The sequence below is a fragment of the Echinops telfairi genome, unplaced genomic scaffold (genome assembly GCF_000313985.2).
Source record: "Echinops telfairi isolate 266 unplaced genomic scaffold, ASM31398v2 ScPeMD7_7465;HRSCAF=8503, whole genome shotgun sequence".
NCBI lineage: Eukaryota > Metazoa > Chordata > Mammalia > Afrosoricida > Tenrecidae > Echinops > Echinops telfairi.
In genome coordinates this window covers 4,823,151-4,848,146 of record NW_022111365.1, presented here as the reverse complement: position 1 = coordinate 4,848,146, position 24,996 = coordinate 4,823,151, and the positions used below count along the sequence as shown (strand labels likewise).

Sequence of the window (24,996 nt, the reverse complement as noted above, 5' to 3'; positions counted from 1 at the left end):
CATGTTGTGGTGAACCCCCAACTATAACATTATTTTCGTTGCTACTTCATAACTGTAATTTTGCTACTGTTATGAATCAGGCAACCCCTGTGAAAGGGTTGTTCGACACCCAAGGGGGTCGCAACCCATAGGTTGAGAACCGCTGCTGTCGGGCAAAGTAGAACAACCCTTTGGGTTCCCAAGGTTGTAAATCTTTATACGAGCAAAAGGCACCTGTGCCTAACCTTTAGGGTAGCAGTGTAACTCATAGTCCACCATGCTATCAGGGCCACTACCAGGACTAATATGAAGCCTGAAATAATGGCAAGCCACTTTGGTCCATCTTAATGCATCACCACTGTAGATTGGTTAGCAGTCACATACAGGAGAATAGTGAGGGCTTTTAGCCATCTGCCTTTGGGGTTCTCACTCAAGACAGTTACCCCCAAGTTTCTCATTATTCTCAGCTTCTGGAAGTGTACTGCTTTGTTTTTCATACCGTGAAAACATGCACTACTGCTGTTTTGATAGATTCACATGTTATTTGAGAATTTTATGATATTAAGACACCAAGTTTGGCAAGTCAAACCTACCTAGTGGCTCCATGGGAGGCAAGACCTGGTGATCTGCTTCTGTAAGATGTGTAGCCTTTATGGAATGGCTCTGTTAACCTGGTTGTTATATGCCATCGCAGCAATCCTTTGTACAACAGAACAAAACTGATCTCTGATGTGTATATGACTGGCCTTAGTTGCCCTTTAAGCACAGCTTTTGCTTTCTCTTACTTAATCAAACTCAACTCAAATTCGCTGCCGTGGGGTTGCAACTTTTCTTAATTGTAGCTACAAGTTCTTTAAAATTTCTTACTTTACAGCGTACCTTCTCTTTGACTCATTGACATTTTCTATGTGTATCTTAAGTTTCCACCCCTAAATTGAACACACTACCACATCATACTTAAATAAGGTCTGACCATTGACCAATGTCTTGTGCATGGATTTCAAAAGAGATTGGCGCAAGTTGTAGCATATCTGTGCTGGTCCTCTCACATTAGGAAAACAAAGACAGCCCATTCCCAAGTGAGATGATAAGCACAGGTAAAGAGGTTAGGGGTTACAGCGTGTATTTTGTTAGTGCCGTAGAGCCTATTCTAACAGACTTAATGCACAGCAGAATGAAATGTCGCTCGTTCCTGTGCCGTCATCACAGTGGTCTCTGCCACTGTGTCAATCCATCTCTTTTTCGCTCTTCCTCTACCAAACATGAAGTCCTTTTCCAGGGACTGGTCTCTTCCGACAACATGTCCAATGTATGTAAGATGAAATCGTGCCATCCTTGCCTCTAAGGAGCGCTCTGGCCGTACTTCTTCCAAGACAGATTTGTTTGTCCTTTTAGCAGCAGTCCATGGTACTTTCAGTATTCTGCTCTAGCACCACAAATCAAATGTATTGGTTCTTCTTTGGTCTTCCTTATTCAGTGTCCAACTTTCACATGCATATGAGGCAATGAACAGTACTATGGTGTGGATCAGGCACACCTTAGCCCTCAAAGTAACACCCTTGCTTTTCAAATACTCTGATATCTAGTACCTTTACCTAATGTAATACGTCTTATGATCTCTTAACTGCTGCTTCCATGAATATTCATTGTGGATCCAAGCAAGACAAAATCTTTGACCACTTCAACCTTTTCTTTCAACCTTTATCGTGATGTTACCTATTGGTCCAGTTGTGAGGACTTTGGTCTTCTTTCCATTGAGTTGTATTATATACTTCAGGCTGCAATACTGGATATTTGTCAGCAAGTGCTTCAAATCTTCATTTTCAGCAAATAAAGTTGTGTTCTCTGCATATTGATTGTAGCTTGTTATTAAGTCTACTCTAATCTTGATGGATGCTTCATTGTTCTTCATATAATTCAGCTTCTCTGATTATTTGCTCAGCATATAGATTGAATAAGTATGGTGAGATGGTATCACCCTAATGCACACCTTTCCTGATTTTAAACCATGAAGTACTCCCTTGTACTGTTTGCGCAGCTGCTTCTTGATCCATGTACAAGTTCTCCAGGAGCACAATGAGGTGTTCTGGAATTCCCATTCTTCTCAAGGTTATCCATAGTTTCTATGATCCACACAGTTGAATGCCTTGGCACAGTTAATAAAACACAAGTAAACATCTTTCTGGTATTCTCTGCTTTGAACCAAGATCCATCTGGCATCAGTAATGATATCCCTTGTTCCAAATCTTCTTCTGAACCTGGCCTTAACCTCTGGCAGATTGTTGTCAGTGTACTGCTGCAACTGTTGTTGGATGATCTTAATAAAGACACATTTTATTTGTATGTGATATCGATGATATTGTTCTATAATTTAAGCTTTCTGTTGGGTCACCTTTCTTTGGAATGGGTACAATATGAATCTTTTCCAAATACCTGTTTTCCAAATTTTCGGGCATAGATAGTGAGTGCTTCTGGTGCCTCATCAGCCTTTTGAAATATTTCAGTTGGTATTCCGTCAATCTCTGGTTCCTTGTCCTTGGCCAATGCCTTCAGTGCAACTTGGACTTCAGCACCATTGGTTCTTGCTCCAATGCTACCTCCTGAAATAGTGGGATATTGACTAGTTCTTTTTGGTACTGTGAATGTGTATTCTTATCTGTTGATGCTTCCAGTATCATTCAATATTTTGCACAGACTCTTTCAATATTGCAACTTTGGACTTGAATTTTTTCTTGGGTTTAAGATATGCTGAACATGTTCTCCCTTTTTGGTTTTCTAACTCTAGAAAACCAACTCTTTGCACATTTGAAATCTTTACAGTTCATTGACTTCATAATTTCTTACATTTTCTTTAGCTACTATACAGTTAAGAGCAAGTTTCAGAATCTTTTCTGACATCCACTTTGATCCTTTTTTTCCCGTCTTGTTAATGATTTTTTTACTTTTTTCATGACTTGTTCCTGATGTCCTCCCACAGCTCATCAGGTCTTTTCTGTACTTGAGATGTTCTCAAAATTTGGGTGGGATACTATAGGTTGTATTTTGCTCTCTTGTTTTAATTTCCTTCAGCCTCAACCTGCACTTACATATGAGCAACTGATGGTCCGTTCCACAGTCAGCCCCTGGTCTGGTTTTACCTGTTGATATTGAGCTGCTCCACCTGCCTGTCCCACAGATGTAGTCTGTTTGGACTCCGTGTATTCCATATGGAGAAGTCACCTGTACAGAGTCACCTTTTGTGTCTTTGAAAGGAAGTGTTTACTATGAACAAGTGGGTGGTCTTGCAACATTCTCTCATGTGCTCCTCAGTTTTGTGTCTATTACCAAGACTTTTTGCTAATTACTGTCCTTTCCTTTTTGTTTCCAACCTTGCGTTCCAAACACCAATAATTATGAGTGCATTTTGATTGCACATTTGATCAATGTCAGACTATAGTCATCAGTAGAATTCTCTCATTGCTGCATCACTAACTTTGATGGTTGGTGCTTAAATTTCAATAATAGTTGCATTGCTTTGATTGCCTTGAAAGCTGGCAAGGATAGGATAATATATCACAGGCTGTGTTGTACTTCAAGATTGAGTTTGCAGTACCCTTTTGGAAAATGAATGCCATGTCATTCCTCCTGATATTTTTATTCCCAGCATAGTAAATCACATGATTTTCTGATTTAAACAGGCCAGTCCCAGTCCATTTCAGCTCACTAATGCCTGTGATATATCAGTTCATTTCATTTAGACGACTTCCAGTTTTCCTAGATTTTGCTGACTTAAGTTGCCAGGCCCTTCTATCAAAGTACTGTTGGCTGTATTTGAACCACAAACCTTCTTAAGTTGTAGTCAAGTGCAAGCTGTGTATACTACCTTAGGACCTAGGTACGCAGTACTCTCTCCCAAGCGCCGTGCTTGTCCACTGAGGTAACTACCGCCGTTCTAGCCAGACTAGCTTCTGCAGTTCTAGTTCATCTTTCTCCTAGTGTTGGAGGATTTCTTTTGTCATTAATAGTAAAAAGTCGTCTATGCTCTGAAACAATTTTTACTTCACTTCCCTCTCTTATTTGTCACAGGTGAAGCTTGTTCGGTGAGGTAGTGGTGGTGGTTTCCAGCTTAGCTTCTCAGGAGACCAAAACTGAGCTAGGTTACTACAGAATGTGTTCAGAAGCTTGGAGCTTGGAGTTTTGAGGCGAGTCATTCCATTTTCTTCCCACATTAAGAAAGGAAAGTAGTGGGGGGAGTGGGGAGGGAGGAGGAGGGGAAAAAAGGAAAATGAGCTGATTCCGGGAACCCAAGAGGAAAGCGAATTTTGGGAATAATGAGGGCAACAAATGTATAGGTGTGCTTTACATAATTGATCTATGTATTGTGATGAATTGTACGAGCCCCAATAAAATGATTAAAAATAAATAAATAAAATTTAAAAAAAAAAAAGAAAGGAAAGTAGTTTAAGTTCTTAGGACTGTGGGATGGAAGGAACCTTGAGTAATTTACTAGGCCTTTTCTTCCTCTAGGCAGGACCATTTCCCCCAATTTAGTAACAGTCTCTCTTTAAAAGTAAAGCTACCTTTTTTACCGTCCAGCCTGATTGCTGTGCTAAGGAAGAAGGTCAACTGCCCAACACTTAGTAGCCATTTAATACCTATGGAATGATTAAAATGAAAAGAAATTGTGATATAAAAGAAGCTATTCTTAAATCCCTCTTTACTTAGTATCCTGATAGCTGGATTTTCAACAGATTTGGAACCAAACTATGATAGCTGTCTATTCTTTGGCTCCCCTTACTATGGCCCAGTGAGTTACAAGAACAGAAGCATCAACAATTGAAACTCAACAGCCGCTCCTGAGGAGAAAAATGAAGCTTTCTGCTCCCATAAAGATTCATAGGCTTAGAACCCACAGGAATACTGCTGCATGTCCTTGGGTCTCATGCATCAGTGTCTACTCGATGGCAGTGAGATTTTTATTTATAATCTGTTTGAAATATTGTATATATAGCTGCTTAGACATAGCTACATGATCATAATGTATGAACTTCTTAGATGATCTACCTGGTGTTGACAGTGAATTCACATAGTCACTGTTAACATATACTTGGAAGCTTTTAATTTTAAAAATTTGGCAAGCTTCCATATCGTCAGTATAACCACCACGACTACCCACTCCTAAACGCAGTACTGTTTAAGGCAGAAATCTTAAAGGAAGCAAAAGAGGGTTGAAATTCAGTGGAGTTTTTGTCATGTTTTTCTATATTAAGAGTTTTCTTGTCAAATTTCCACTTATATATAATTTTTCTCTAATGCTAACACTTGCTGGGGTCATTCAGACTTAGGTGAGTCTGCTTACGTTCATACACATGCTGTATGTGCTATATTGGCCTGAAAGTATTGCCGTTCATGTTTTTAGATGCTGCTAAGTTGGTTTTGACTCATAACAACCTTGTGTACAACAGAACGAGACACCACTTGGCCCCACACTGTCCTCACATCCACAGCCTGATGTTTGAGCCGTCGTTGCAGCCCTGTGGGGGCCCTCTCTCGTTGGGGGCCTTCTTTTTCACCTTCCCTCCTATTTTACCAAACGTGATGTCCTTCTCCAAGGACTGGTCTCCCCGGTGGTATGCCATACATACCTTACACTAGCAACAGAAATCTAATTTTTAAAGGCTCATTGCAACAGAAAGTCATACCCTTTAAAATTTACTAAATGTCACTTGTGAAAGAATTGGTTGTGTCATCATACTTTTGATATATAAAGAAAATTGTTAAATCAAATATCTTTAAAGTCTTCTTCCTTAGCAACATGTGCCATTGCTTTCAGGATATACACGGGTAAGTCAAAAAATATTGCTACTAGAGTCCCAGGTCATACTCAAGTTTATCGTAAACATACCCTATATCACCATGAATCAGTTATTAGGGAATATCTGTGGGCAAGTTCTCTCAGTAATAAAATTGTCCCGGTCTCATTAGGGTACTCTCAAAATAAAGATCCAGTCAAAACAGTGGCTTCTGAAAACAGGTAAATTGAAGGCAGAGAGATCAGCTTAGAAGGTACTGGTGACTGTTATTTTTGTTAGGGGTGGGAGTGATTCCCACGAGGCAATCTTAGCAGTTTTTCTTGAAGGACACAGGACAATCATGGGGCCTTATGGTGAAGAAATTTTAAGAAAATTGCAACCTGCATTGCTGAGAGAAAGGCCAGTGGAGCTGTGCCCAGGATTTGTTTCCATCAAGACAGTGTACCTGCTCACTTTCCATAGGTAGCAAGGGCTGTTATACGAGAATTTCATTGAGGAACCCTGTTCCATCCATCCTTCAGTCCTGATCTTGCTCCTTCATGTCTTGGCACTTGTTTCCAAAACTCAAACAACATGTAAAATGCACAGTACTTGAGTGTTTTGATGTGTAAATTGAAGAGTAGATTAGAAGAGAGATGGAAACACTGCTTTTAAAAATGTATAGATCTAAATAAAAGATATGTTGAGAAATGATAGCTTCACATTTTTGATATTTTTTTCTTCAATAATGGTTTCTAAAGTTTTGTGTGTAATACTTCTTTCTTTATTTATTTTTTAACTTGACCTTGTGCCTTCTCAGAACTGCACAGGAAGAAAGTAGAGACAGAGAGGCATTACCATTCTGTGCATGGTAAAATCAACTTCAGTCCCTAACTTCTAAATCAAATCAGGTTTTGAAATGTTTCATTTTAACTTCTTACATATGCTTTATATTGGAAAATAACCAATACGCCCAATATATGAGCCTCTTGAACGTGCAATATTAATAAAGCATAATTTGCATTCATGGGTTTTCTAGAATTGGGTATTATACCTCTCCAACCTTAAAATCTTTCAGAAACCCTGCAGACCTCTAATGATGTCATTTTCCTCAAATTGATCAGATTTGGGTCTTTGCTCTACGATGCTAAGAGTAAGTGGTATAGTCTCCCCTTTTCTTTATGAGTATGTTAAAGCAAAATTTACAGATCTTGTCAAACAGAAGGTAGGGGCGTCAAACATAAGATTTAGGGCTTCAAGTCAGAGCTGATTCAGTTAACCGTCGGCAGAAGGAATGCTTCAAGATTGGGGAATGCTGTGGACTCAGATCCTGGCATGTTGAAACATAATTCCGATGCACCAGTTCTGTCTATTGTGTGTGTTTTAAAAGGAGGAAAATGGAACGTTGTTTTATACACTTGGAAAAAAGGCTGCAATGTAAAACATTGTAAAATTAAATTCATCAATTACTTAAGCGAAGTATTTCTTTGATGGGATCATCATGACAAGCTTGCTGAGTGCTTATTTGTAGTATCTTATACTGGATGTCTTCCTCCCCATGCCCCCTTCCCCGCCCTTTGTTGCTCAAAAACAGATGTGTTGGAAGAAATCCAAAAGCCATAAGAAAAGGGGCTTGGTGTCTTCCCAAGTTTCTTTAAAAATGTAGTTAACCCCTTTCTATGTTTCTACTAGAGAAATAAGCTCCCCCCCCCCTTCTTTAAAAGATCGTTTATTATAAACATGACTGGTTCTTTTAACGCAGAAATGTATCACCTGCTCAAACTACTACTACTGTCATTTGTAGATCTTTTATTCTCAGTCAAAAATGCTATCAGAACTTTTCTGCTGATGTGATTTGTCAGATTGTCAATGTACATGGATTTGAGCCTGAGCTTCTTCAGGCTAAACGTCTATTGTAATGACACTTTGGGATTCAAGACTGTCTATTGGAAGCCCAGGGAGACTCCTCAGGCTCAGAATGGGGAAGACCAGCAGGGCTTCACTTGTTCCTGCGTGGAGAGAGGAGCCATTTGCTGTTTCTTTGCTAGCTCTACAATGCTAAGAAAGCAAAACCTTCAGGGCTTCTTGGATGTTTTCAAAGCCACCGGCCCTCTAATTTGTGCTTTTGTCTTAATCTGTCTCTGTTTTTCTTGTGGATTTTTCTAAAACCTTTCACTTTATTTTTCCCATAAACTGAAGACCATGTGACTTGAGTCAAACCCTCTTATACATTGTACACTCAACTTGACACCTGACAACAGCAGTCTGGTCTCATTAGCATAATAGATACATCATTCAAAAATGGGATTATAACCACAGATAGAAAGACTAATAAATCACAAAATGGAGGACAGTGGCTAGATGTGTCATATTAAGAAAGCAACTACACTACTGTGGGCTTCAAGATTCACAGAAAAATGGAATTTAAAAAATATGGAATTTTCCCATGAATTGTTTGAAGTCCGCTTGGGCACACCCATAACATATGCGTGCATTCCCATTGCCCTCAAGCCCATTCCGACTCGTAGTGGCCCTCTATAGGGTTTTTGAGACCGAATCACTCATTACAGGAGCAAGTAGACTCATTATTCTCCCCCAGAGCAGCTGCTGGTTTCGAACCACCACCTTTGTGATTAGCAAGCCAGTGCTTACATGACAGCATCACCAGGCTCCTATATGCTTTGTACTTTACCAAATATCCTTTTATCTTACATATATTTATAGAGGCATCATTTACCGTAGTCATACTGTGTTCACTTATCCACCTTTCCCATCGCCAAAAATGATAAGTATATACCATCTACTTTCTTTCCTTTTTTCCCTTTCCCTTCTCAGCAATTTATTTCACAGCCTAAAGTGGTTTTGGCTGAGGTGAGGTCAAGTCGGCTCTGGTCTGCCCACCCCCACCCTCCCACCAAAGTCCAAACAAGGGTTGTCTGGGTCATGAAGTCGACCTTAGGGAACACAGAGGGGGTCTCCATAGCCTGACCCCGAGTTGCCAGCACGCTAGGAAGGCACTGGGTCCCCAGACTCAATTTATACTGGAGGCGGACAGGGTGAGGTTCAGTGCCCAAGGAGGGGCAGCCCAGGGAGAGGGGCAGTCCAGGCACTATGGAACCACGCTTCTGCGCTGTCACGTTTCAGAATGTTTATGGATAAGGACATGGGGGTTGGAGGGAGGGGCTCCTGTAGGGTCCTCGTTACATGTTGGCCTGCTCACGCTGCCACCGTGAGTTGTAGGCATGGGATACCATGTTCCAGGCATCCATGTAGCCTGGTGATGCACTTCTGCTCAGAATTATCCAAGGAGCCCCCAGGCTTTCCTGTATGCACTTCTGGAAGCACTTGTCCGTCATCCTCTGTAGCAACTCCTGCGCTTGGCGACGGCAATCTGGACTTTCACCTGCTCCATGATGACACCGGGGTCCAGTTTCCCAACCCCGGAGTTCCCGAAATCTGAGCCGAAGCCGCCCTCCATTGCTCTGCAAAGTCACCATTTGCTTTCTTAAGAGTCCTGGTGGCATGTGGGTTGTGGGCTGCTAACCATGTGGTCAGTAGTTCAAACCACTTGTCATTCCACAGGAGGGAGATGAAATTTTCTGCTTCTGTAAAGATTTATAACCTCAGAAACCCACAGGGGCACTTCTACTCTATTCTAGAGGGTCTCTGAGAGTCAAATGAGCTCGATGGCAGTGAGTTTGGGTTTTTTGTCTTGGACTCTCTAGACAATGATTTATCCTCTCCTACCCATCCCTGGTAACCACCAATCAGGGTTAATCGCTCTATATGTAATTATTCTTGTTTTTGTTTGCCTTTTGGTGAGTTATTTATTTCATTCATCATAATCTCGATTCATCTACTTCATACTTCTGTTGAAGACCTCATTTACACCTCTCGGAAGAATGCACTACAGAGGACAGCACTGAAGATACAGCCTGGGGAGACGGGCTGGTCTGCTCAGACCACACACAAGGAGCAAACTAAGAGGAAAGGGGAGAAAGAGAGAGAGAACCGAATTCTGGCCCACCAAGCCCCTGAGGGTGGTATTCCTGCTGGGAGCAGCCAATTCACAGAGAGGACTGTAGGGCCAGCCCCACCACAAGACAGAGCGTCCCCTCACTGACCCGTAGCACTAAGGGGGACAACACTGGAGACACAGTGTGGGCATTGTGCCCATCCGACCCGCCCACAACAGAGAGACACGAAGGGAGTGCAGCAGCAGCAAGGGCAGCAAAGCCGAAGTCCCGGAGGAACCCCAAAAATAGACTTTGGGGGTAGACGTGGCACTTCAGCAGACGTTATTGGAAAATGTTTATAAGGGTCAACAGATAGACCTGGAACTGTTTATAGGCTTTTGGGGGGATTTGTTTTTCATTTCTAAGATAGGCGGGATAAACAATCCTGAGGAGAAAACAGTGGGACTGACGGTTCCAGTGGGGAGGGGGAACATGGGAAGGGGGGAGGTAAGGGAAAGGAGGCGGGGAGCCAATAAAATCAGGGACAAGGGAACAGAACGTGGTCTAAAATAGATGTCAAGGAGGACATAGGATGTCTGATAGGGTTTGATCAAGTGCAGTGTAGCTGAGAGGAATGACAGAGCCAAATGAAGGTCTAACATGATAGTGGGACAGGAGGAAAGTAAAAGGAAATAGAAGAAAGAACTAGGAGGCAAAGGACATTTATAGAGGACTAAATACAGGCATTATATATAAGCAAACACATAACGATAGGATATAGGTCTATGTACATACATTTATATGTTAAGTAGTAAGGTAGCAGATGGACATTGGGCCTCTACTCAAGTACTCCTTCAGTGCAAGAACATTTTTGTTCTAATAACCTGGCATTCTATGATGCTGACCTTCCTGACAAGATCACTGAAGACAAAATGGGTACATAAGCAAATGTGGTGAAGAAAGCTGATGATATCCGGCTATCTAAAGATACAGTGTCTGGGGTCTTAAAGGCTTGTAGAGAAACAAGTGGCCATCTAGCTCAGAAGCAACAAAGCCCACATAGAAGAAGCACACCAGCCTGTGTGATAATGAGTTGTCGATGGGATCAGGCATCAAAGACCCAGAGCAAAAAATTGTGTCAATGTGAATGAGGAGGAGTGTGGAGTGGAGACCCAAAGACCAGAAGGGTCATAAGGAAGAGACGAGCCAGTCAGGGTGCAGTATAGCACTATTGTAACATACAGCTCTCCTCTAGTTCTTTAATGCTCACCCCCCACATTTTCATGACCCCAATTCTACCTTACAAATCCGACTAGACCAGAGGCTGTACACTGGTACAGATCAGAGTTGGAAGCACAGGGAATCCAGGACAGATAACCCCCTCAGGAACAATGATGGGAGAAGCAATACGATGAGAATAAGGGGAAGGTGAGGCAGTAGAGAGAAGGGGGAACCTATCACAATGATCAAAGTATAACTACCCACAACGCCCCCAGGGTGACAAACAACAGAAACCTGGGGTAAGGGAGACTACGGATGGTGTAAGATGAAAGTAATAGTTTATAATTTATCAAGAGTTCGGGGATAGAGGGTGAGAAATGAACTGATTACCAAGAGCTCAGATAGAAAAAATGTTTTGAAAAGGATGATGGCAACATAGGTACAAATGTGTTTGACACAATGGATGTATGGATTGTTTTAAGAGCCCCCAATAAGATGATTTTTTAAAAAACAACAAACTAATTTACACGTAGCGACCATAGGTGCCGCAGAGCAAATGCTGCCCAGTGCTTCGCCATCCCCACACGTATGTATGAGCTTATTATTGTAGCCGATGTGTCAGTTCATCTTATCGAGGGCTTTCTTTTTTGTTGTTGACCCTCTACTGTACCAGGCATAATGTGTTTTCCACGGACTGGTCTCTCCTTAAAACATGTCCAAAAGCAAATGAGATGAAGTCTTGTAATCCTTACTTCTAACGAGATTTCTGGCTCTACTTCTTTTCATTTTCCCCCCAACTGATTGTGAATTGGATGACGTGGATCATTAGTTCACATTCAACAATTTATATACCTTTTGTTGCACCGCAACCCATTTTAGCTTCCTCTATCATTTAGTACTTTGCCCATGGAATCTGTCAGAATTTCGACTGGAGACCTGAGTTTTGACTTAGTCATTTCAGCTTGAGAAACACCTTTCCCTTTGATTCTTGAACTCCATGTCATTGTAATACCATATATACTACAGTATAAGCCGACCCGAATATCCACCGAGACACATAATTTTACTACAAAAACTGCATTAAAAATGTGCTGAGAAACAGCTTATACTGGAGTATATACCGTACTTAGCTAGTTTCAGAGCCTCTTCTGACACCTAAATTTGGCCTTTTCATTTTTTCCTGTCTTTTTAATGAGTTTTGTTTTCTTCATGTATTAATTATGTTCTTGATGTCATAGGAGCCCTGGTGGCATGGCCAAGGTCAGCAGTTTGAAACCACCAGCCGCTCCAAAGGAGAGAGGTGGGGCTTTCGACTCCTGTAAAGGATTGCAATCTCGGAACCCCACAGGGGCAGTTCTACACTGTCATACAGGGCTGCTATGATTTAGAATTGACTCAATGGCAGTGAAGGTTTTTCTTTGCTTCTGTCATCCCACAGCTCTTCGGTTATTAGTGTTAGTTGTGTCGATTCTATTCTTGAAATGGTCTGTGCTTTCAGGTGGGATATACTCAAGAATATTTTGGCTGTTAAGGAGCTGTTTTAATTTCCTTCAGCTTCAACTTGAACTTGCGTATGCATTGTCGATCATCTGTTCCACAGCACCCCCTAGTCGTGTTCTGACCACATTTATTGATCTTCTCCATGCTCTCTTTCCACAGATATTGTCCGTTTGTTTCCTGTGCATTTCATCTGACAAAGGCACACATGCATAGTCACCATTTACATTGTGGAAATGTATTTGCAGTGAAGAAGTCACTGGTCTTGCAAATTTCTGTCATGCAATCTGGTGTCATTTCTAGCACCAAAGGCATGCTTCCCAGCTGCACATCCTTCTATGCCTCCAGCATTTGCTTTCCACTTACCAGTAATCATCAATGCATGTTGATTATATTTCGATCCATTGCAGACTGCAGAAGTTGGTAGTGATCTTCAGTTTCATCATCTTTGTTTGGCTTTGGTAGTTGATGCCTAGATTGAAATAATGGTTACATTAATGGTCTTCTGGTAGGTGTATGGATATTATCACTGACAGCATTGTGTTTCTGGATAGAGATCTTGGGGGGAATTTTTTTTTTTTTTGACACTAAATATAACCCCATTCCTTTTCAACTTGTCATGCCTAGCATAAAAAACATGTGACTGTCTGATTCAAAATTGCCAGTACCAGCCCATTTCAGCTCAGTAATGACTAGAATATTGATCTTATACAGACCATTTTTGATAACATACAATTTTTCTAAATCCCTAGTGTCATAACAGGTTATAATTGGGCTGCAAATTGCAAGGTCAGCACTTTCAAACCACCAGCCACTCCTTGGGAGAAAGATGAGGCTATCTGTTCCTATAAAGTTACAGTCTTATATATGCTTGATACAATTGATGTATGGATTATTATAAGAGCTATAAGAGCCCCCAATAAAATGATCTTTAAATTAAAAAATAAAAAGTTACACTCTTAGACACCCACAGAGGCAGTGCTGCCCTATCCAATAGAGTGGCAATGAGTCGGAACCAAATAAGCATTTGGCTAGATACCTTATTTCTGCTAAAGTGGGGAATATCTCCAGAATGCCTTTTGAATGCGCAAGTTATTAAAATTATAAGCTTACTGAAACTGAAAATTAATAGAGATATTTACTGTATATGCTATTTTGAATGGTATGCTTTACAGGTCTAATTATCATCCATGGTGTTTAATCTATTTTAGAAACTGGATGGCTTCTACAGGGAGCCAGGCCTCTGATATAGACGAAATTTTAGGATTCTTCAGTGATGGCGCACCCCCTACCAAAAAGCCCAGGTAAACGGGGGAAGGGAATCTGAGGGACATAGTAAATTAGCATGAATGTTAGATACAGAAAAATAACATGCTCTCCATCCCAATTACTTTCACTTACTAATATTGACCTTTACTTCAGATATTAAATTGTTCTTAGATTTCATTTTTATATTTCACCAAAGTGACAAAGGTGCATAATTCTAAATCAGTGCTTCGAGACTCAGAACGCCTCCTCAGCCTCCTCTGAGTGTATCACCTTTAACTTGTCCATCTGGTGGTTTTTGCCTCTGTGCTGCTACATTTTAGCTTTTTGATTTATTGACTCCAAGTCTTAATCAAAATTAGAACTCAAATCTAGACAAGAACTCAAATCTAGACACATGTAGGGCAAGAAATTCCAAGAATGGAGCAATATAAAGTGAATGTGCTTTATCCCTCCAGCTGCACTTCCCAGAGGGAGCCTCCATTTGCCGTGCTTATGCGGCTTTCTAGAAGAAACCTTTTGTTTCGTATACCGTCCTGGTTTGTTGAACGACTGCAGGCATTGAAGAGTGGGAAGCTGATTCTAGGCATGTACCCCAAACCAGTTCCCCCTGATCCAAAGTTAGCACATTTACAAAATCATGCCAACATGCTGATGTCAATTGTATTTGTCTTATCATTTGGACATAAGATTGGGGAAGGCAATTTCCTCTCTAAAAGCATACCGTCAGCGGTAATTAAAATAAAGAAACAGTTCAAACAGGGACTTTACTATAACCTCCAGGTGGGGGGTGGACAGACCCCAAAACGCACAAAAATGTAAAGCATTCAATCTCACATGAATGCTTTGGGACAGAAGTTTGTCTATACTGACACACATGGTGTGAGAACAGTGTTTTCACTTTTTTATTGGAGCCTTAAATAGATTTTTGTTTTTGTTGTTTATTTAGGGTCCTGTGTTTTCAGAATTCCGATGACCCCTTTATGTTCCTTTGTCAGAGGACACGAAGGACCCAAGGGTCGAATTCCCATATTGACTATTTCTGGATCATTTTTATTGTGTTCATACAATTCGGTTTAAAATTTTGAATGCTATTTTATACTTTACATTTACATGTCTCATGATGCTCTTTTTCTCTCTTTCTAGAATACATATCATACATACTTCTTTGAAATTTAATATCAGTTCAAAATTTACTTGTCAGAACTGTGAGCTGTATTATAGTTGAATCTTTTTCAAGTATCAGTAGGTTTTCTTAGTTTGGGAGGAATATAAAGGAAAGCATTGATTTTGGGATTACCGTTCAGGATTCCAAAATCAGTTTACTTTTATCAAGCACTAGCGCAGCAATCTTCTCTTCTGCTTCAGCTCATTTGGAGAAGTGCCAGGAACTGACCCTTGCCATTTCTGTGACTCTGAAAGCTGTAGCAGAACTCCTGACGTCAGTCAGAGTGTCTTTCCACTGACATCATATATGTCGGGCAGCCTCACTTTCTTGCTCATTTAACTGTTTCAGGAAACTGCTTCCAAGCTTGAAGACTAAGAACCCTCGGGAACTTGTGCTGGTGATTGGAACAGGCATCAGCGCTGCGGTTGCCCCCCAAGTTCCAGCCCTGAAATCCTGGAAGGGGCTAATCCAGGCCTTACTGGATGCCGCCATTGATTTTGATCTTCTGGAAGATGAGGAGAGCAGAAAATTCCAGAAGTGTCTCCATGAAGACAAGAACCTTATCCATGTTGCCCATGACCTCATCCAGAAACTCTCTCCTGTGAGTAGCCCTCGGTGTGCCTTGCCATTTGACATTGCTTAACATCACGACTCGCATGCTGAATGTAACAGCGCTGTTCATTCCTAGACTGTGGCTTTGCATCACATTTGACTCGTAGGCAAAGTATCTGTTTAGGAAACCTACTTTTTCCCTACTTCTGAACCGATTTCTGTGTGTGTGTGTGTGTGTGTGTGTGTGTGTGTGTGTGTGTGAGAGAGAGAGAGAGAGAGAGAGAGAGAGAGAGAGAGAAGAAATGTTGATGTCTTTATATGTATAAAAATGAGACTATTGGCCTATTATTTTTGTACTCGGAGTTATTTTTGTTGCTGATAATTAAGTTGCATTTACTTTGTACGTACTGTTATAAAAGCTTTGTCTCTAACAACTATCACTTTTAGGGAACCTCAGAAGATTGAGATATTCCTACTATTTTATGAATTAAACAGACCAGTTTTTAATGTATTTTTTTTGCTCCTCTAGAATTTTTTTTAAATTAAATCATTTTATTGGGGGCTTGTACAACTCTTTATCACAATCCATACATATTAATGTCTTTTTAAAATGAAAATATTTTACTTTGTTTTTTGTGAAAGTTCGCATGACAAATTAGGTTCCCACTCAGGAATTTCTATACCACCATTTATTCAGTGACTTTGGTTACATTTTCATTGTTTCCATTCTGGTTGTTCCATTTCCAGTCATCTACTTTCCCTTCCTCTTTGTCAGATACTTGCTCTTGAATATCTAGTCTCATATCGATGATTTTTTTTAAAGGAGCACCGAGCTCACAAATGGTATTATTTGATGAGTCACTTTGATGTTTAGCTAAGAAGTGACCCTAGGAAATAGTTTGGGTTTCTAGTTTTAAAGCGTATCTCAGTGATAAGCTCAGAGAGTCCTCTGATCACAAAGTCTAGTAAATCTGGGCTTTTAAAGAACTTGACTTCTGTCTCTGAAAAGGCAAGTGTGTTTCTCTTGGAAGACGGGGAGAGGACCAAACTCCTAATGCAAAAACAAAAAAACGCTTAACAGCACTTACATGGAACCAAAGGGGAGAACATGCCTGGTGCTATCTTCCTCGTTGGGCATATTAGACCTGGTTTCTATTCAGACCCTGATGACCCAGGCCATGTGCTATATACACTGATGGTACTTTGTACTTTAGACACTGTGTTTTTGAGGTGTACAACATCCTTCATAGGCCACACCAGTACACAATGTGGAAATCCCAGTAGGTGAACTGGGCTCTACTTCAAACTCACCTGTAGCTTTTGAACTTAAGGCTGAAACCGCGTGCTCTGAGAAGAAACAGACTGGACTAAGGGTGTAGAACTGGCAGTGATCAGACTGCCATCGACCTAGCACGTCAGTGCTCTTCTTGTTTGATTAGGATACGTCGTAATCTGGCAGGCCTGCTTCTGCTACTATCAACGAAGGTTATTGAAAGGTTTGTCTTACCGCCAACCCCCATGATTTGTGTAAACAGTATCCAGCCACTTCAAGATTTAATCTGTAAAAGTCAATAGTTCCTGTATTGCAGTTTATAACTAGCCTATGCTTGTATAATCTTCTCTTCTCGCCTGTGTTTTAAATCCTTTACCATTGACTGAATTAATGACACAATCAACAGAATGATCTTATCCAGGGAGATGATTAATAATGCTTAACATGAAAGGATAATGATGTCTCAAAGGTGAAACAGGCATATATAAACCATGGATACATGAATGGATTTGGGGCTTGCACTTCGTTTTAGCCTCAATCTAAGAACAGTTAGTAATTAGTTCTTAAGAAATGGCCCTGCTTGATACATACCTTCATGAAGAGATCACTGAAGATACGGGTGCTATAGCAAAATGTGGTGATGTAACTTCATGGTGCCTTTCTAACAGAAAGAATAGTGGTCTGGGGTCTTAAAGTTTCTAATCAAGCAAACAGCATCTAAGGGAGGTGTGAACTAAGTCCAAATGAAAGAAGCATACCAATCTGTGGGACCCAAGGATTATAAGTAATATAGTTCAAATCGGAAGGAGAGCATATCAGAGTTGAAATTGTAAACTCCTGATTTACAGAGGGCTTTGGATGACAGTGGAAGTCCAAAATATGTGCAGGATCTACACAGAGATTAAATCTCCAGTGATTTCCTTCTGACCATAGTTGAGGGATGGGAACAGTCTGGTCATCAGACAGAAACTATCATAGAGAGGATTTATAGTAGACTACAATGTAACATCTGATTTGAATGGTTAAAATGTAGCATCTGCTGCGATCCCCTTTTTGGCACATCTAGAAATTCTAGCAGTTTAAAAAAAAAAAAAACGTGAAGGGGAAATGCACGTGAATGAAGCCTCTGGGGAGTCCCCATTGACCGTCGACCAGGGACGCGAACCGCCTTGCTGTCAGAAGAGTGCCTTGGAAAGCGGAAAATGACAGATATGACTAGGTTTAAATCTAACACCTGATCATTAGATCTCCCATTTGACTCATTTTATTGTTGCTCTGGTTTCCTTCCCTAAATAATGTTGTTATTGTTAGCTTTCTTGACTCTTTGTTTTGTATTTTTATGTATTTTCCACTGTATGAACTCCAGGATGGGTGAGTCTACAGACACAGTAACTGGATTAATGGCTCTTGGGGACATGACAAGGGGAGGTTGAGGGGAACTGGGAAGCGAGTAACCAGGAATACAAGAAAAAAGAAAATGTTCTAAAATTGTTTATACCCTTCTTGATATCATATGACGATTTGTATGATATTTGTGTGATGTCCCAATAAAACAGTTTATTAAACAAATGAAAAGTAAAAGAAACCCACAGGGGCTGTTCTACTCTGTCCCATAGGGCCGCTATGAGTTGTGATTGACTTGCTGGCAGTGATGGAGATTGTAAAAGAATGAGCCTGCTGATTATCAAAATACTAGAAACATAAGTTAACATTGTTGTTATTGTTAGAAACCCAAACTATAACAGCCTTACAGTAAGAATTCCTTTTAAGCTTAAACAATAAGACTGTTTCCAGTTCCTCCTTCACTTAGGAAAGCAGTGAGTGGCACATGAAGGCCTCAGCGGATGGAGTGCTGGTAACCCTGGGAGAAATGTGGGTATTAATTACCTCCTGTGAATATTGCTAAACTTGCTTTTTTGTCATATTGTTCGGGGTATCACTTGGTTCCTGGGATCATTGTAAACCTGTTTGTGTGTGTGTGGTTTTTTTTGTCACATATTTTAGGGAATATAACTTGCTTGGTTTTCACTGGAAATTTTTTTTTATTTAAATAATCATTTTACTAGGGGCTCATACAACTCATCACAACCTGTACATACGTCATCTGTGTCCAGCACTTTAGTACATATGTTGACTTCATCATTCTTACGACACCCACTTTCCACTTGAGCCCCTGATCACTGGAATTTTGTAAGCAGTTTGTAGGTGAACGAAACCCACCGTTTCCTTCTGTCTTGTGTTTGCCGAAACAAACTGAAAAGTTACTTAAACCAAAAGAAAAAAGAATTTGAGTTCTTTTCTGTGTTTTGCTGCCATCTTATTAAGAATTACCTACAAGAGGGCTTCAACCGATTCTTGGGAAAATGGAAGTAAAACATATTGTGAAACCGTCAAGGCTTTGGCCTGTAGTCACCCTTCAGATCTGAACACAAGCTCATCCCAGAGCTCAATTTTGAGTCAAACAATAAGCAGCTCTGCAAGGGAAATAATGACTTGCTTTAGCAAAATGACTCTTCTGAGATCTAAAGGGCAGCATTGACCCAAGGACGACGTTCGTTCAGAAAGGTTCGGGAAAAGGAGCAGACAGAGGGAAACTGATCAGCTCTGTAAGCCCTTCACCCAATTCACAAAAAAAGGGTTTTTTTTGTTTAACTTTTCATTGTGCATTAGGTGGGAGTTTACATTATGATCATCATTTTTGTATTCAGCAATTTAAACAACTTAGCAAAATCCCAGTGGCTTTCCCCATTTTCCCCTCACACACCTGGTTTTGTTCTCCCTCCTGTGGAATATTATCCTCACCTTCACCCTAGTAAACACCGGTCCCACCATTAGCCCATTGCTCCCTTCCCTGTCGTTCCTTTCTCTCTCGTCCCAATAATAGTCAATCATTTTTTGGTGTGAAAAACCTTCATCTTAATTTTTTTTTTATGACAATGGTTCCATGATATTTGTGGGGGGTTTTAATCATTTTATTGGGGCTCATAAACCTCTTATCACAATCTATACATGTATCCATTGTGTCAAGCAAATTTGTACATATATTGCCATCATTTTCAAAACATTTTCTTTCTACTTGAATCCTTGGTATCAGCCCCTCACTTTTTCCCCTCCCTCGCCACCCTCCCTCCTTCATGAACCCTTGATAATGTATAAGTTGTTATTATTTTTTCATGTCTTACACTGACCAATGTCTCCCATCACTCACTTTTCTGTTGTCCATCTCCCTGGGAGGGGGTTATAAGTAAATCATTGTGATCAGTTTCCCCTTTCTGCCCCCACCTTCTCCTACCCCTCCTGGTATCGCTACTCATTATTGGTCCTGAGGCGTTTATCTGCTCTGGATTTGTTGTACATGAACCGAACAAGAACAACTCCGTTTTTGGTAAGGAGGAAAACAGTTTATTAAAGGGGGACAGAGAAAAGAACCTGCGCAGGGACCAGCCAGGCTCAGATAAAATGAGGCCATCAGCTGGTCCCGTGTGCTTGCAGACTTAGGCTTTTATAGGGTTTCATCAAACAGTTGAGCTGTGTAGCTGTGCAAGCAAGCTGGCATAGAAGCAGACTTTGCGGTTAGGCGGTTTAGCACAATTTCCTGGCACAGGAGAGTCTGTTGCCAGTTCTAAGAACGAGGGGGCTATTTGGTTTTGCTGAGGATGCTACAAGGCCTGTGGTTGCACCTTAGGTCTGGTACAGAATGGTTGCTTAATATAAAATGGCTTTACTTAAGCTAACTATTACATTTTCCCTGTATTTTTAGCTCTTATTTGTACCCAGGTACATGCTCTGGTCTAGCTGGATTTGTAAGGTTGAATTGGGGTCATGATAGAGGGAGGAAGGGGAGCATTAAAGAGCTAGAGGAAAGTTGTAAGTTTCATTGGTGCTATACTGCACCCTGACTGCAATGTCTCTTCTTTGTGACCCTTCTGTGAGGGCATGTCCAATTGTCTACAGATGGGCTTTGGGTCTCCACTCTGTACTCCCCCTCATTCACGTTGATTTGATTTTTTGTTCTGGGTGACATTTGTTCTCGTGTGATTGACTAATATCACCCAGCATAGTGTGCTCCAGATCCATTCATGTGCTCAGGTGTTTCATGGTTATTCTTTAGTGACATATAGTCTTCCATTGTGTGTATGAATCAAAATTTATTTATCCATTCTTCCACAGGTGAGTATTTAGGTTATTTCCATCTTGCTGTACCTTAACAAGGGCTTGTTATTGTTCTTAACTAATGGAATTTTTTCCCCCATAAACTTTCTACAGCCCCTTTGTGTTGTGTTCATCAGCAGAATGGTCAACAGCAGTAGCTGAACACCATCTAGTTCTGGTTTCAGAGTAGAATAAGGCCATTGTTTGTGTAGACCATTCGTCGTATGATCTAGGATCTTCTCTGAGTACTTGGTTTCTTTCATTCTCTTTTAATTCAGATGCATAGAGGCATAAGTTTTATCCTAGATGGTTACGTGTAAGCTTTTGAGTTAATGGGACACCGGATGCTACTCACCAGACTAGGATATAGAATGTAAACTTTACATGTACATATTATGTCAGATGACTGAGTTGCCCCACAGACTACAGTCCTAAGCCTTCAAGCCCTGTACATGAGTCCCATGAGGTGTTTTGATGAAGTACAAGAAGTAGCCATGTTTTTGCCACCTATGCACTTTATTGTATATATGAGTGTATATGGATACAGATACGTGTAATTGTTGCTATGTATCATAGCAACCTTATGTGCAACAGAAACACTGCCCAGACCTGCGCTGTCCTCAGAATTGTGGTTGAGCCAATTGTTGCAACCACTGTATCAGTTCGTCTCGTTGAGGGTCTTCTTTTTTTTTTATCTTCTATTTTACTAAGCATGACACCTTCTCCAGGGACTGGTCTCTCCTAACAACATGAAAAATTGATTCATTTGAACGATGATACTGGCAAAAAAAAAAATATTGAAAGTGACCATGGGTTGCCAAAAGAACAAACAAACCTATTATAGAAGTACAGCCAGAATACTCCTTAGAGGCAAGTGTGGTGGGATTTTTTTCTCATGTACTTTAGACATGTTGTCAGGAGAGAGCAATCTCCGGCAAAGGATACCATGCATGGTAAAGTAACAGGGCAGTGAAAAAGAGGAGGACCTTGGACAAGATGGACCAAAACAGTGGCTGCATGGATGGGCTCAAACTGATGAACATTTGTTAGGAGGGCACTAGTGTTGTACCTAGAGTAGATATGAGTCGAACCGACTCAGCGGTACTTAACAACAACAATGTGATGGCTGTAACTGCTGCTTTTTGGTGAGGCATGTGAGAGTAGCTGGTCTTGATTATTTCACAGGCCTTATACATACGTTCCCCACCATTTAAAAGAGTTTATGGGGGGGAGGGCAAGAAAGGGGGAACCCATCACAAGGTTGGAAATAAACCACCACCACCACTGAGGGGGAGGAATATCAGAAATATGGGTGAAGGAGGACAACAGAGGCCGTAAGATACGAAATAACAATAATAATAAATAAGTAATCAAGGATTCACGAGGGTGGGAAGGTAGGGTGGGGGAAGGGAAAAAAGAGGAGCTGATACCAAGGGTTCAAGTAGAAAGAAAATATTTGGGAGTGTTGATGGCAACATATGTACAAGTGTGCTTAATACAATTGAATGATGGATTATTATAAGATATGTAAGAGCCCCCTGAATAAAATGATTAATTAAATGAAAGAGTTAATGGGACACTCTCCCAACTCACACAATACAAAAAAATTAACTCAAAATGGATCTAAGATACAAATATAAGATTCAAAGCTATAAAGCCTTTAAAAGAAGGCATATGCCTAAATATTTATCACATCAAAGTTTGCAAATGATTTGTTGGTATAATGCCAAAAACATAAACAGTAAAAGTGGACAAAAACAAGATAATTTGAACTTGGTTAAAATAAAAATGTTTGTGCTCAAGAAAGTAAAAAGACAACCTAAAGAGAGAGAGAATTTTAGCAAATCACATATCTGTTAAGGCCCTGGTGTCTAAAATAAAGAACACTTACTTTATATAACTCGATAATAAAGACAAAAAGTCATGAGCAAAGAATCAAAATAGACATTCTCCCAAGAAAGACCACACGGCCAAGTGCTTACAGGCTTGATTACATTATGCTGTATCCCATTGTTGAGTTATTTACATTGGTTAGATCACATCCCTGAGGGTTGCTTACAGATTCCCAAGAACCCTGGCCCAGCCAAGGTGACACGAAACCTGCCTATTGCGAGTGCTTTACACATACTTCCTACTTGATTGCCCAAAAGAGTAAAAGGCCCGCAAGGGTCAGGATTGAAGACAGTGATTTGTGCTGCTTCACTAAAGGCATTGTCAAGTGGACTTGGCACTTTTCCCCTATAATGTGCCCATGCCAGTGGAGTATAGAAAGATCACTGCCAAGATTTGGTTCCACTGCTTCCATTCATGCCAGGGCACCAAAGATTTCCCCACATTCCCTTCCTTGTGCCTTCAGCGCATCTATCAACACAATGAAAAAGGCAAATGTAGTCTTGTGGTGGTTTTTTTTTTCAAGTAAGTTTTATTTTGCAGATTGCCTCAAGGGGTCTCCAGCGTCCCTCTGGATTATTTTTTATGTTTAAACATTCTATTGTGAATTAAGTGAAGATTTGCACAGCAGATCGTAGGTTTACATTCAACAGTTCACACACATTGGATTTCAACTCCTATGTTTATGGTTCTCTCAACGCACTGTAACTTATCTCTCTTCCTCCCTGTTCCTACTTTCTTTCCTCCTCCTTCTTTCCTAACCCTCTGTCCTATGTCCTTGGGTCATTGCTACCCTTTTGATCTTAAACATCGGAGGGGAGTCAGTGCCAGACATGGCAGTGACTCAGGCCTGTTCCTGGAGGCAGGCTCCACCAGTCTCTCTTATGATTTGCATTTTGTACCACATTTTCAACCATTCTTTCTGAGACCTTCAAATGTAACCCTAGTTCTTGTAGTCTCAGGGTTGTGGAAACTGATTACATGATATACTAGTCCATTAGATTGATTTTTCCATATGACTTTTGATTTCCATCCCTCTGGGGCATGGATATGGTACAGGGATTTGGGGTTAAATGAGACAACGTATATAATATCGTAGCAGCAGGAAAGAGATGCTCTGGCTTCACTGTAATGTGCTTGGGTTTCAGAATCCGGACGACTACCATTTGAATGTCCTATAACCTCGAGCATATTCCTCAACTTCTCAGAATCTGTTTGTTTTGTTGTTGTTTTTAACCCCTGTAAGACTGGGAACATAGTTCTTAACTCATGGAGTTTTGTGCCGAATAAGTAAGATACTGTATATGTAATGTCTGGCAAGTGACAGTTTCACTATAAATGTTAACCTTGGGGAGGGGAAGGATCAAGAGGTTTTGCGTTTTTTTTTATTGTTTACAGAGAGTTTGTATTGGGCTGCAAACCACAAGGTCATCAGTTTGAACACACCAGCCAACCCCTCCGTGGGAGAAAGATGAGGCCGTCTGCTCCTATAAAGATTATCTGACACCTGAGGGGCCAGTTCTTCACTGTCTTGTAGGGTCACACTGTGTTGAAATCGACTTAAGGGCACTGGCACTGGGTGATGGTGTGTATGGAAGCAGAAAGATAGGAGCTGCAATGTAGAAGGAAATGAAGTCGCAGGAGGTTCCCATTTACAATGAATTGGAAAATGACCTAGGTTGTGCAGGGGAATTTGGTTCCTTTGATCCATGGATTTGCCCCCGTCTGCTTTCACCCCTTTGTCTATGCTTACAGAGGTCACCTTTGGTGAGAGGAACATGCTCATTTTAAATCCGAGGAAAATAATGGAGTTAGAAGCCTTCCTTCCTCTCTATGTTCCTAATCAAGATTTAATAACTTAAGCAGATGGGACTAAAAAAAGCCATGAATAAGTGGCTTAGAGAATGTATTTGCCGGCTTTAGCTCTTGGGTTTTTTACCCCCTTAGAATCAGGAAATTATATTCCATATCCATGATGACCTAACTACCTGCCGAGGCCTCTTTTTATTATCTGTGTGTGCAATAATTCTGTTTGTGGTAGAACGTGTCTCTGGATAGATTTGTGTATACACGGTGCAGAAATCAGAAAGCTTCTAAGACACCCCCTTGCTAGCTGTGTCCCTGTCTGTTTCCTCCCTGCACACCCACCAGCACTTCATTGCTTCACGTCCACCCCAACTCAAAGATAACATTGTCGCACGCTGCTCTGTGCCTTGTTTAGTTTACTAAAAGGACAGTCTATCCTGAGGTCTTTTCATTCCCATCTTCTGT

General features: G+C 40.8%; 1 protein-coding gene and 1 pseudogene across 1 annotated transcript in view; one reads left to right on the top strand and one right to left on the bottom strand.

Moving 5' to 3' along the window:
- Positions 1–24,996, top strand: part of FAM118B (family with sequence similarity 118 member B) — a 50,030-nt gene that overhangs the window by 5,656 nt on the left and 19,378 nt on the right. Inside the window, exons 2-3 of the mRNA XM_004714190.2 lie at positions 13,636–13,728; positions 15,207–15,459. Of these exons, the coding sequence (XP_004714247.1) occupies positions 13,643–13,728; positions 15,207–15,459 (339 nt within the window). The 5' untranslated portion in view covers positions 13,636–13,642. The remainder of the gene's footprint in view (positions 1–13,635; positions 13,729–15,206; positions 15,460–24,996) is intronic.
- Positions 8,951–9,228, bottom strand: LOC101659567 (annotated as a pseudogene).